At 41.9% G+C, this 12,547-nt stretch overlaps 1 protein-coding gene across 3 annotated transcripts in view; it reads right to left on the bottom strand.

The window, feature by feature from the left end:
- Positions 1–12,547, bottom strand: part of sik3 (SIK family kinase 3) — a 30,039-nt gene that overhangs the window by 9,049 nt on the left and 8,443 nt on the right. For 2 of the 3 annotated variants that reach the window (XM_070970231.1, XM_070970233.1), the window contains exons 2-14: positions 7,822–7,938; positions 7,172–7,235; positions 6,385–6,546; positions 6,052–6,176; positions 5,063–5,186; positions 3,475–3,593; positions 3,000–3,110; positions 2,756–2,890; positions 2,165–2,245; positions 1,480–1,589; positions 667–823; positions 399–548; positions 235–308 (exon numbers count right to left, since the gene is read on the bottom strand). In XM_070970231.1, coding sequence (XP_070826332.1) covers positions 235–308; positions 399–548; positions 667–823; positions 1,480–1,589; positions 2,165–2,245; positions 2,756–2,890; positions 3,000–3,110; positions 3,475–3,593; positions 5,063–5,186; positions 6,052–6,176; positions 6,385–6,546; positions 7,172–7,235; positions 7,822–7,938 — 1,529 coding nt within the window. The remainder of the gene's footprint in view (positions 1–234; positions 309–398; positions 549–666; positions 824–1,479; positions 1,590–2,164; positions 2,246–2,755; positions 2,891–2,999; positions 3,111–3,474; positions 3,594–5,062; positions 5,187–6,051; positions 6,177–6,384; positions 6,547–7,171; positions 7,236–7,821; positions 7,939–12,547) is intronic. The other variant, XM_070970232.1, reaches the window with a different exon arrangement.

Here is a 12,547-nt window from a genome sequence, read left to right as displayed (position 1 = left end):
AATGATGCTGGATCAAGCATTAAGACAATAAATGCAAACCTAGCAAAAAATAAAAAATGTCAAAACGTGGTGTGTTGAAAATTTTACTAATCTTTATGAAAGCTTCCCTTATTTCAACATCTACACAGAACCAACCGCCCAGTCATCACAGGTTACAGGCCTTCCAGACTACCCAGTTTAGACAGCACCTCTGTACAGTATAGCCCTTCACCAAAAACCGTCATCGTGGGTTACCTCTGTACTGCCTCTTGGTCTGGCTCTCCATCTGAACCCTCCTCATCCACGGGAGCTACTGCAGGTATCGGGTGCTGAGAGATGCAAAGAGTTTACCAGTCAACACTCCTACAGTTAACATGAGAACTTCTAAAGTGCACCCATACAGAAATCCAGATCCTCACCGGGCTGGCGACAAGTGGCGAGGGCCCCCGGGGCCTCTTCAGAAGCTGAGCGTGTAGTTGAATGTTGGCCCCGCCGTCGGAAGCTCTTCGACCAAGAGGCCCCATGCCGTTGAGCAGCTGCAGGGTTGGTGGCTGCAGCAAGGACTGCTCCTGTAGGATCGGCACACACAGGAAGTCAGATTGGTGCTGCAAATTAACTGATGACTTCCAGAGGCCCTTGAATGTCAACTGAAGCACCCCACACCAAATCCAGCCCAGCTGACTGTACCTTGTACTCCAGCTGCTGTGTGGGCTGCAAGCTCTGAGTGGGCATGAGAGTGTGCATTTGACCCATTGTGGGGGCCAGAGAGGGGAAAGGGGGCTGGGGCACTGCACCGCGAGGGAAACCTGGTGGCAGTTTCTGGAGGTCCTCCTGCATCTCTGTCCTGTGGTGGTAGGAGGGAGAACAACAGGAAGAAGTCACTACATTTACGTGTTGGCCCATGTGCTAGTTACTGTCTAATTTGGGATAGACAGACAGTTCACTATCCCCGTATCAGTGTGCCCACCAATAAGCACTTGCTATTTGTGATCTCCCACTGATTGTTTGATAAGCTACAAAAAGCTAGCATTCAAGATTGGCAACACAACCTGTGTTGCGCAGTGGTTGGCAGAAACAGGACATCTATCGTCTTTTGACAACTGCCTTGAATAAATGCAATTTTGATGCAGTCTCCTACCCAAAAATTAGATAACGACCAAATTACATTTGATCCTTACCTCAGAAGAGCAAAATATTTGTCGAAAGATAGACTTATTTTGACCGTATGGTTGAGTTATTAGAAGCAAGAGATGACACTTTAAAATTCCAGGTCATTAACAAAACATATCAGTGTCAATAAAAAAATGCAAGCAAATGATGGGTGATGACAGACAGCTATGCTTTTAAGAAAAGTACGAAGGTGATCATTTGTACACACAACAGAAGGAACAGCTGTCATCTGTCAGCTAACAGTTATGGAGTAAAAATAATTTGTGTTCTACTGCAGCAATAACACTGAGACCACTGAGAGTAGATTGGAGAGTTGTGTATTTACGTTACCTTTGGTCTGGTACCCCCACCGTGTGCCGCCTCATCGAAAGGTAGCGAGCCATGGCTTCTGGAGATGGTTCCTCCCCTTCATCACTGTCCAGTGCCATGCTGCCATCCGGCTAAACAATAAACACGTACATATTTGGTCACGAGTGATGCCCTTTGGTAGCATGTGTTGCATGCTTGTGTTCATGTACATAATGTACATTTTAAATGTAGCTCAATTCTAATATAAATGCTTCAAAGTTCACGTCTTCTATTAAAATCCCTGCTGCAATACAGTGATCTGACGCAGTCTTGTGTTTCACAGCATTTGTGAGGCTGTGTGAGTTATGTTTGAGTGCGTTTGCATGTATGTTTGATTTTGTTTGTCTGACAGCAGTCTAAGAGATGAACGCCAGGCTACTCTAGTAAACTGTAGCAGTAAACCATAAATACTGGACAAACACCCAGTAACTAGAAACGTGCACATCATCAAAAATATGAGACTGGGTGATGTTGCATTGACTGATTTAAGCTACAAAGACGCCTGTGAAGGCTCAAACTCTGAGCGAGAAACACTTGGGGTTAGAGCCGTGGTCGGAATTTTAGCTTGTTGAACAAAAGTTCTGCCTGGTCCAAGCTTCCTTATCAAGCATGATGACCTTTGCTGCTGGCCACCCACTGCCAGGCTGACGCAACCAGGTTGACTCACCTCAACAATCTGGTTCTCTGGGTTGATGAGCTGGACATGGGGAACAGTCATGCTAACGGGATTACCCTGCGGATCTGTCTGCTGGGAGGCACACACACACACAGACAAACACACACAGACAAACACACACAGACAAACACACACACACACACACACACACACACACACACACACACACACACACACACACACACACACACACACACACACACACACACACACACACACACACACACACACACGTCATGTGAGGATTGCACTAATTTTCTAACAATCTCATTAGTGCAGTGGGATTGGCAGATGTGGGTTAAAGCCAGTTAATTCCAATCAGTGGCAGAGACAAGATGACCACAGTTGGCTAGACTAAGAGAGAGAGTAAAAATTAGTCCAAAGGTGCCCTCACACACACATACACACACACATTAATCAGATAACTACAGGGGGTGTTAAAATCACCCCTACAGCTAGACTAAACTTGGCATGAACTCACCACAACACTCAAAAATACCATCGAACTGGACTGATAATTGACACATGCAGGCTGTAAAAGCCACCATTACATCACTCCAACACCAGTGGATAATGAATTACCTGTACAGCGTTAAGAGAATAGCTAATTGGGCGTGGTTGGGGTGGGGCAACAGGCAGGGACTTGTGTTTCTTGAGGCGGTCAGCCAGCAGGCTGTAGATGGCACTGTAGTGATCATATGCATCTGTTTGTAGAGACTAGAGAGGAAAGATCATGACAGAAGTAAGATGCTGAGCTGACATTTGACAAAAGGCAGTGCTAAAAATGTAAATACATCAGCAAGTTGGCTGCTTATTTGTGTCCAACCTGAAGTGTGCGCTCTCGGTCCAGGCCCATCTCAGACATGGCTATCAGCACCTGCTCGATGATGAGCTCTGTCTCTCTCTCCGTCTTCACCTGCTCACACTCCGTTATCAACTGGAAGGGAGAAGAGTATAAGCATTTTTCTCTAAATGTCCATATATAGAAATAGTCTGGATACTAGGCTCCCAACTACGTGAATTGTTGGTTAATACATTTTCATTTTGTTAATGTAAGACAAAGATTAGCTGCTGCAGGTCAGGGGTGAGTCATCTTTGCCACAAGGACAAACACTAAGGCTGTCAAGGGGTCACCAAAGTCATCAAAACAGCTGCAAAAACACATTCAGTGGGCAGCTTGGAAGAAAGATGATTACCTGACACCAAAGTGGAAAAGTGAAATATTCTTTTGCATAAATGACCATTACATAACCCTGCCTCAGTCAAGATATCAACTTTGGGATACTTGTACGGGGTCTCACCCTGTCGAAGTCGGGGTCAGGGTCTCCTTGTCTCATCCACTTGTTCTTACAGATCTGCTCCATGGTGAACCGTCTGCTGGGCTCCAGCACTAACATGTGTCTGATCAAGTACTCACAGTCTGCAATAACACACAAACATCAATTCAAGCTGAAGGTACCATTTGTGTGTGTGTGTGTGTGTGTGTGTGTGTGTGTGTGTGTGTGTGTTTGTGTTGGTGTGTGTGTACATATGCATGCACACTGGGGATGATGAGATTCACCGATTCATATCGGTAATCCGGTACAAACGTTTGCAATGTGACTGCACTGGTAGATTCAAAGTACATCAAATATAATTTACAGGTGAATGTACTGTGCATCTCTTCTAGCCTGTCTGCATCGGTAAATTCCATGGTTAAATCGATTATTTCATGTTCTAGTGCTATTCCCTGCCTAGTCGTGTTTTCCGAGGCAACCTGAATGCACCATCACTGCTCCTTCACTGACGCAAGCGTTGTTCACAGCATGGAGGGAAACAAGAACAACATTAGCAGCGAGGAGATATTCAGTGCACTGAAAAAGACACACAACTCAAACATGTGGCAATATTTCAGGTTTTTCAAGCGAGAAGGTAAACTGGACAAAACGCACGCAATCTGCAAACAATGCCGAGCAGCTATCAATGAACCTGACTATGCACGTCGTTAATACTGTGCTTTCTGAAACTGTTGAACTGTGAAGTTTCATACGTTTTGTAAAATTGTAGAGACAGAGGACATAATTCGGAGTAAGGATTGCTTATTATAAATAAAATTTAATGCTCTGTCTATACATACTGAATTATGTCTTTTTTTAAAAATAGGATTTATTGGTTTGCTCAGTAAAAACAAACCAAATATTACATGTATCTCTCAAATTGATACAGAGAGTAAAGCAGAGTTGTGCTATAAGAAATCTGATATGGGCACACTCGTACCACAACTAACTGTATTGAACTGGATCACATCATATCAAACCGAATCTCTTTGTAAGCAAGTCATATCCTTATCAAATCATTTTTGAATCGCATCGTATCGTGAACAGGAGCGAAACGCATCGCATCGACAGAGGCTTCAGTGTATCGTTAATGTATCGTATCGGTGGCTGCGTATCAAGATGCGTATCGAATCAGCCTCGGTGGTGGAGATATACATCCCTAATGCACACGCACAATTCACATCCTTCCATTTGTGTCACATCGTTGTGCTGATCAGAGATTTGTGGCAGTAACCAACACCGACTAAAATATTAATGCCCTAACAAAGGTAGAGAAGATGCAGACTGCCAGCAAGCAAACATGAATAGAAATACTGAATGACACAAAATCAACTATGAGGAAGGAAATGTACTCAATATGTTTATCAAACTCCACAGGGCACCTCTAACAGCCACCTTCTAGGCCAACAGTTGTTAGTTCTCCATACTAAGGAAATCGAATTTGGTAAAGTAGCACTTTGGAATTTACTTTGCCTGTGGATGGAAAAAAAAGAGTGACATCTTCCAGTGATTAAGGTGTGGTCTGGAGGAGTAAGAAGATTTGGGAGAAAGTAAGAGCAGAGTGGAGTCCTACCTGTGGACATGAAGAAGGGGATGCGGAACTTGCCACTGAGGACACGCGCCCGCAAATTTTGTAGAGTGCTGCCGTCAAAAGGCAGGGCGCCGCACACCAACACATATAATACCACACCTAAGCTCTACAGAGAGAAAAGACAGCAGGAAACAGACCATGAGTACAATATCTCAATTTAAACAGGACTTAAACAATCATTTTTGTTATCAATAAACCCAGTTATATCACAGTTTCGACCCATTCAAATGTCTATTTTTTTCTATTTTGTGCCCATAAGAGGATGAACCAATAGAAGGGACAAACCATTTGTATTGGTATACTTATTTCAACTTTTCCATGTCTTTTAAAAGATCTACATAGCTACACATTACAAAATAAACAAATAAATAATGTCCTATAGTATATGGTTGCATTATTTGCACACTACAGCTTGTGTGCAAAGTTTCCATTTGGTGCTGGTCCACGTGTCCTGGAAGATTTCAGTGTTTCGGACAAACGGGAGCAATTCCGGTCAAATATGAGCTGTTTAAGGGCCCTATTTTCACAAGCTTTTGTGTGGAACTAACTAATGGGGGGTAACAATTTCTGAAATTGGCCGAGTATTGAGCGAGAGCGCTGCACCTGGCAGCAATGAAACTGGCTGTAATGTAATCCCTCCGGGCATTTGCGCACTGTCAATGTACGCCCACTAAAAGTGTTTGTTTTTGCCACTGACAGGCTCAGACTATTATTCTAAGTGTCTGACAACATTATGGAAAGGATCCCTACAGGGTTACCTTTTTATTAAAGAGTAAGATTTTGTTTAACCAGAAACAGCCACTGATCACTCTCACCAAAGTCACCAGCCTCCATTCACAGAAAAAGTAATTCTATCATTGTAAAACACGCTTTGTAGTGCAGCTGAATCTTAATTTTCATAATCTAATGTCTTTTCTTTACAATTCGATAATATATTTGAATTTAGACTATTTGTTGACAGTCCCACTCACCCATATATCTACTTTAGGTCCATCATACTCCTTGCCCTCAAAGAGTTCTGGTGCGGCATAGGGAGGACTGCCACACCATGTCTTCAACAGCTGGCCTCGAGAAAACAGGTTACTGAAGCCAAAATCTGACAGAAGCGGAGGAGAAGTTTATTCAATCTTATCACTTTCCTCTACAGAGTAAATTCAATCAACCCAGGAAAATGCTCTAAAAGCACATGTTGACACTTGCCTACACCCACTCACCAAGACAGCACAAAACAACTATATTAAATTTCCCACCCATGCATTCTTAAGTGAAAACCCACAGACACACACACCAACACACACACACACCTGCGATTTTGATGTTCAGGTTGTGGTCCAGCAGCAAATTCTCAGCCTTTAGGTCTCTGTGGACAATGTTGCGGCAGTGACAGAAATGGACTGCTGCAACAATCTGTTTGAACTTCTTCCTGGCGTCCTTTTCCGCCATACGCCCATGAGCCACCAAGTGGTCTGCGCAAACGCGCACACAAACACACATGCACATACCCATGTGTACATACACACACACACACACACACACACACACACACACACACACACACACACACACACACACACACACACACACACACACACACACACACACACACACACACACACACACACACACACACACACACACACACACACACACACAGAGTTTGGATATTTATGGTACTCATTTGCATTGTTGAATATACAGGAAGTGAAGCCTATGATTCTATTCTGATTTAGCCTAATAACTCACAACATTAATCATCAAGTAGCAATGCACAGAGCATAGAGCATGCAAGGAATCTTGGTTAATCCCTCAGAAAACAGAAATAGGACATAGAGAGAGGCTATTTCAACTCAAATACAAATAAATGGCACAAAAGACAAATTGTCACGCGGTGTTGTAGAATGAACATGCAGTGCAAACAAATCAATCATGATGGACACAACTGAAAAACAAAATTCCCTCATAACCCAAATTTCATTCATTTCACTTTTGGCAAAATTGCCCAAATCGCCAGACATTTCAAAACACTAAAGCAGAGGGAGAAGGGATGAAAAGGACAATCTACATCATGGTAACAGTGGAGAACTCCCTTACCGAATATCTCTCCACCGCTAGCGTACTCTGTTACCAGATAGATCATCCTCTCTGTCTCCATCACCTAAAAACATAAACAAATCATAACAACGAGGACCTACAGACTCCGTGACAGGCCGACATCTAGTGATGGGTGGTTCACCCGTTACACAACGGAATGAGTAAGCACTCTTTGGCATTACAACAGCGAGATTTAAATAGAACAAAAACTGACATTTACTCAGTGCGGTGCTCAATGTATGTATGCGTGAAGATTAACATTAGATTTTGAGGCAAAGTGATTAGACTGAAACCTCTGGGGGCTGACAAGATACTGTCAAAGCTGCCTTGTGTCAGGTTGGTTTGGTGTTACAATCATCGTACAGCTAGAAAACAAACAGGAAACTCTCTGTTTTCTCAGCGTCTACCACTGACTTTTACCAGAAAGAGGTTATCAGGCAGAAGACTGGTTGCTCTGGGCAGCCCCCCAGATTTGCATGAATGTGGAAACAATTGTTGGTACAGTAAACCCAAAAAACAGTGGCATCTAACATCAGATCCTGCTAAACCAACACATATTTATTTGTTCTTTCCCTGTTGGGCCATGGGTCTCAGGTGTAAGATGTGAGCAGCGTGCATTATCGGCTCTGTGGGTGAGTGCAAGTGTGTACCTGGTAGAGGCGGATGATGTGGGGGTGCTTCAGCAACTTCATGATTTGCACCTCTCTGAAGATCTTTTTCAGGTTCTCATCATCCAGCTGGGTCTTATCCACTATTTTTATAGCCACCTGGAGACGGAGAGACAAGAAAGGAATGGACGGGAGAGATAAGGATGAATGATGAGGGGGAGAGGGCAAGATTAAGGAGGAAACATAGAGGGAAACAGGGGGGTATAGAAGACAGAAGGAGACGGAGATTGAGAGTGAGGAGAGAACACAACAAACGAAGAAGAATTTATCTAAAACCAAGCGATATGTTTACCAGCTCTTAAGTGTTCAAAATACAGACAATACATTCACATTAATGGTATTTAGCTGACACTTAAATTACAGGCAACAATTCCAGAGCACAGGCCCTTGCAATATTGCTGTGATGACACAATAATCATAGAAGTGCCAAGAAAACAACCAGCACAGGAGCTAAGGGGAGGGTGTGAGTCAGACAGAGTCAATCTAAGACGAACTGAGACCTATAATCAATTAACATACACACAAAAATAAGTAATGAACACAAGTAATTATCTGCCACCGGCTGAGTTAAAAAACAAAATACCACAAGGAGAGACTGGCACTTGATGAACAGCCAAACGGAGAGTTGTCAAACACAGTGCTTTCTCTGGATTTCAGCTTGTTCGTGTAACCTGACCTAATCCATGACCTTCGACGGTGAGCACGACTCTTGCGTAATTGCTGAGCCCTGGACAATGGCTCCGGCAGCGTGGACGCTGATGGTGTGTGACAGGAGCTTTGCTCTGCCACTTAGGAATGAGTAGACGACTTTAATGACTTAATCAAGCACAGCTAATGGGACTGCCCCAAAACACAGCATCTTCCAAAAATAGATGAGCAAGTCAAGCCCAACTGTGTGAAAAAATGAAAAGCATGCATCCTGCATTCACAGGCGTGTGTGTTATTGATCACTTGATAACAGTTCTCATTCATTAAAGGTGCAATATGTAATATATGTGTAAGACTTTAAGTTTGACACATTTAATAATTTGTTGTTTATTTTTTCAACTGTGCAATGACACTGTATTTATTCCCCATATTGGCCACTATTCAGTTTCTTTAGAAACTGTACATATTCTACATATACATACACTTGTGCAATTCAATGTTTTTTTAAGAAATTAGTATAATCTGTACATAATGTTCATATACATAGTTGATTATTTTTATTCTGTATCCTTTATACTATGTATCTGGACCCTTCTGGGCCACTGTTGTTGATTTTTTTAATACTTCCTGGCTGTAAGCGTGGGATCAATAAAGTCTTATCTTCAAAACGTCAGGTAGTATAGGTGTATGTCAATTTGCTGTTTCACAGGTGCTCTTACTTTTTGTGGTCTAATAAACAAAATAAACTTACAAAATGCCAAAAAGGAGAGATATACACAAAAAACACAATTCTAATGACTAGAATTTAAACAGACTCCTTACTTTCATCTGGATAGCAGTCTATTATATTGGAATATAATGACCTTCAACACAAGGGAGGAGAACTCCAAAACATAGCTGGCATCAAGAACTGTAACAGCCACATCACTGATGGTTAAAACTATAAACTAGCACAAAAATGTAAGTCACCAACATAAACCACCATGCTCTGAACGCCCACATCACAAACAAAAACAAAAAGTAACTTCTGTATTTTGGAACATAAAATAGCAAACAGAGGGCCATCACAAGCGCTCCTTTTCCGGGTAACAGACATGAAGAAGATGAGGGCCTCTGAAGGCCAACATGGCTCACTTCCTGTTACAGACAGGAAGGGGAAGTGAGGGTGAAGAGGGGGCTCCTGAGAGACTACAGAATCACAGCTATGTAACAGTGGCATTAATCCAAATCAGTGTGTGTCTGTGTGTAGCTCCCCTTCAAGGTCACTGGACAATTGTGGAAAACATGTGTATTAGTAGAGTTCACTGGTGTCCGTTTACCAAAGTTGGTGTTTTGTACACTTTCTTTATTACTCAATTATCTATTTTCTATGGATGAGCTTGTAGCTGACCCATTACAGTTACACTTGTATTTTCTGCATGGGCATACTGCTGCTGACATCTTAAAAACCTGCCATTTTTAAAGACCATGAACATAAGCAAAAAACATATATTTAAATAAAAATTAACTCTTGAGCACCATCTTGTCATGTATGTATGTATCTGTTTGGAATGTGTGTCTACGTAGTATTTTAAGCTCTCCGAATCTATTCTCGGCATTGGCAGTCATCCAGCTTTGTTGATATAATCACTCCCCTCTGCATCTTCTGGAGGGTAACAACAGGACATCTGGACCGCACACACTGAAATGTATGCCGACATCTACGTGTACACATTATACTCTGAAAATGAGGAAACTGGCCTACAATTACAAGTGTACAGGGGATTGGTGTGTGTGTGTGTGTGTGTGAATACGAAAGCTGACAGGGAGATTCAATAGCTATATGACAAGGTACACACACTGCAAACATTTCAGTTTTACATATTAGTCACTCCACTGCTGGATTTCTTCTACCATAGAGTTTGGAGGATTGTTAACATGGCTGACAATCTGGGTTCACACAGACACGCCCACGCGCACACACACACAATCCTGAGAGGCCGGCTGCGATGAGATGAAGTGTCACATAGTTCCTCCGATCACAAGACAGTGACATCAACAGAGCACTACGCCAGAGCAGCTGGTGCCCAGCAGAGGAGTCTACACCATTTACTGTACATCGCAAAACACAAACTACACCAGCTTTACAGCACAAGAAATAATAATGGATGATGGCAACAAAAAGGGATTCAAAAGAGTTCAAGATAAAATAACCATCAAACACATAACCAGATTTTTTAATTTGTGTTTTATATTTTTACCTTTCATTTTATATGTTTTATTCTCTTCTACGTCTCCTTTCAATTCCTGCTACTATTACTTAGTGTCTGTAATACCCTAATTTACTCAGCAGGAGGATTAATAACATTATCTTATCAAAGGATTCATTTACTTCCACTCAAACGCTGGGATGGTAAATTGTTGGCATTTTAAACTGGTATCAGGTCATGGCTGGTCAGAACTGGGATACCAATATACTTCTGGGAAGTATCTGAACTTGATTTATCTTTTAATTTCCTCATTTATTTTTGTTATACATACATACCATACATTCTCTTTTCTGATGGTGCAACAACTGTTCTGACCAACTACTGGGAAATAATTGTGTAATGTGATCAATCACTCTTTGTCATCTGCTGAGCTGAATCAGACAGATCCTGTCATGTCTTGTCTCTGTTCACTTGATGACAGTTTGAACAACTCATTCATCGAAGGTGCAATGCGTAATATGTGTGTAGGAATTGGAGTTTAACTTAACTAAAGTTATAAACAGAACTATAAACTTATAAACACCAACATCTATGTATTGTGTTTCAGAGATATCTACCGAAGTTAGCATGCTAACCAGCTAGCCTTGGCCCATCCTGTCTTGGAGTACCACTTTGTCCTTTGAGAGGCAACAGTCCGAGAGTATAGGCCCCTGTGGTTTCAGCAGGGAGGTGGATGCAAGTTTGGTTTCTTCACAAGCACTTTAGTCTAATGAAGAAAATAAACTCACAAAATGCCAAAAAAGGGAATTATTCTAACACCTATTTTCTTTAGTAAACAGAGAAAAACACAACCACACCTAAATTCAAATTTCTCTCTTTTACTGAAATCTCATCGTAAAAGACATACCCAAGCTAATGACACACCAACACTTAAAAGGGGGCAAATGCCCTCCTGTGTAAACATATACATGAACACAAGAAAGAACCCTAGTAGCTCACCTGTTAGAGTGTGTACCATGAACCAAGGCTGAGTCCTTACCACAGCAGCCAGGTTCAATTACAGCCCAGTCCCTAACTGCATGTTGTAGAGCAGAAATTGAAAGAGAAAAAAAAAAAACATTTGCAGAAGCGCATTAATGCTTCATGATTCTTGAAAATGGTGGGCAAAGAATCTTTTTAACAAATTGATAATGTTTACATCAGCCAAAGTGACCCAGAGGAGGCCTGGAATTAAGTCATTCTTAGGACAAGGCCACTTCGGCCCGTGATAAACACAAATTCACTGGGGCATCGTGGCCAAAATGCAGAGCATCAAAGCCAAAGCTCTCAGTGCTCTCCGGTGAAAACAGTATGCCATGCCATACTCCCTTTGAAAAATCCACGTTAAAATGATATACTGACAATTCAAGATACAACATATAAGGCATCATATGTTGAGTCTTCTTGTCAATTTGGTATGAATATGATCCATAAACTGTATTTCCGTACAACCTTTACAGCCTCAACTCACCACCAGCCTCCATTGTTTGACTGTATGCTATTTAATAGTATACTGTGAGAACGGGAAGGCGAAATGTTTCAAAAATTTAGATTTCTCACTGAAATACGTGCTGGTCGGTGGATCAGACACATGCCAAATTAAACACCAACTCATACAACACTGTTAATTCACCATATAGGATCAGGGGAAGAATATGACTCATCCCCCACATGAACAGTAAACTTACTACATCCTGTCAGAAGACGCATACCTATGAACATCATGCCATACAGTGATTGGGCTAAAGTGACACAGTGAATACGGTTTTGAGTTTACAATATTATTCGCAATTTCATCTCTCAGCAGTACTCAGCGGAAAGACCGATCTCTC

Source organism: Chaetodon trifascialis, chromosome 9 (assembly GCF_039877785.1).
Source record: "Chaetodon trifascialis isolate fChaTrf1 chromosome 9, fChaTrf1.hap1, whole genome shotgun sequence".
Classification (NCBI taxonomy): domain Eukaryota; kingdom Metazoa; phylum Chordata; class Actinopteri; order Chaetodontiformes; family Chaetodontidae; genus Chaetodon; species Chaetodon trifascialis.
This window is presented reverse-complemented; position numbering and strand designations above follow the sequence as displayed.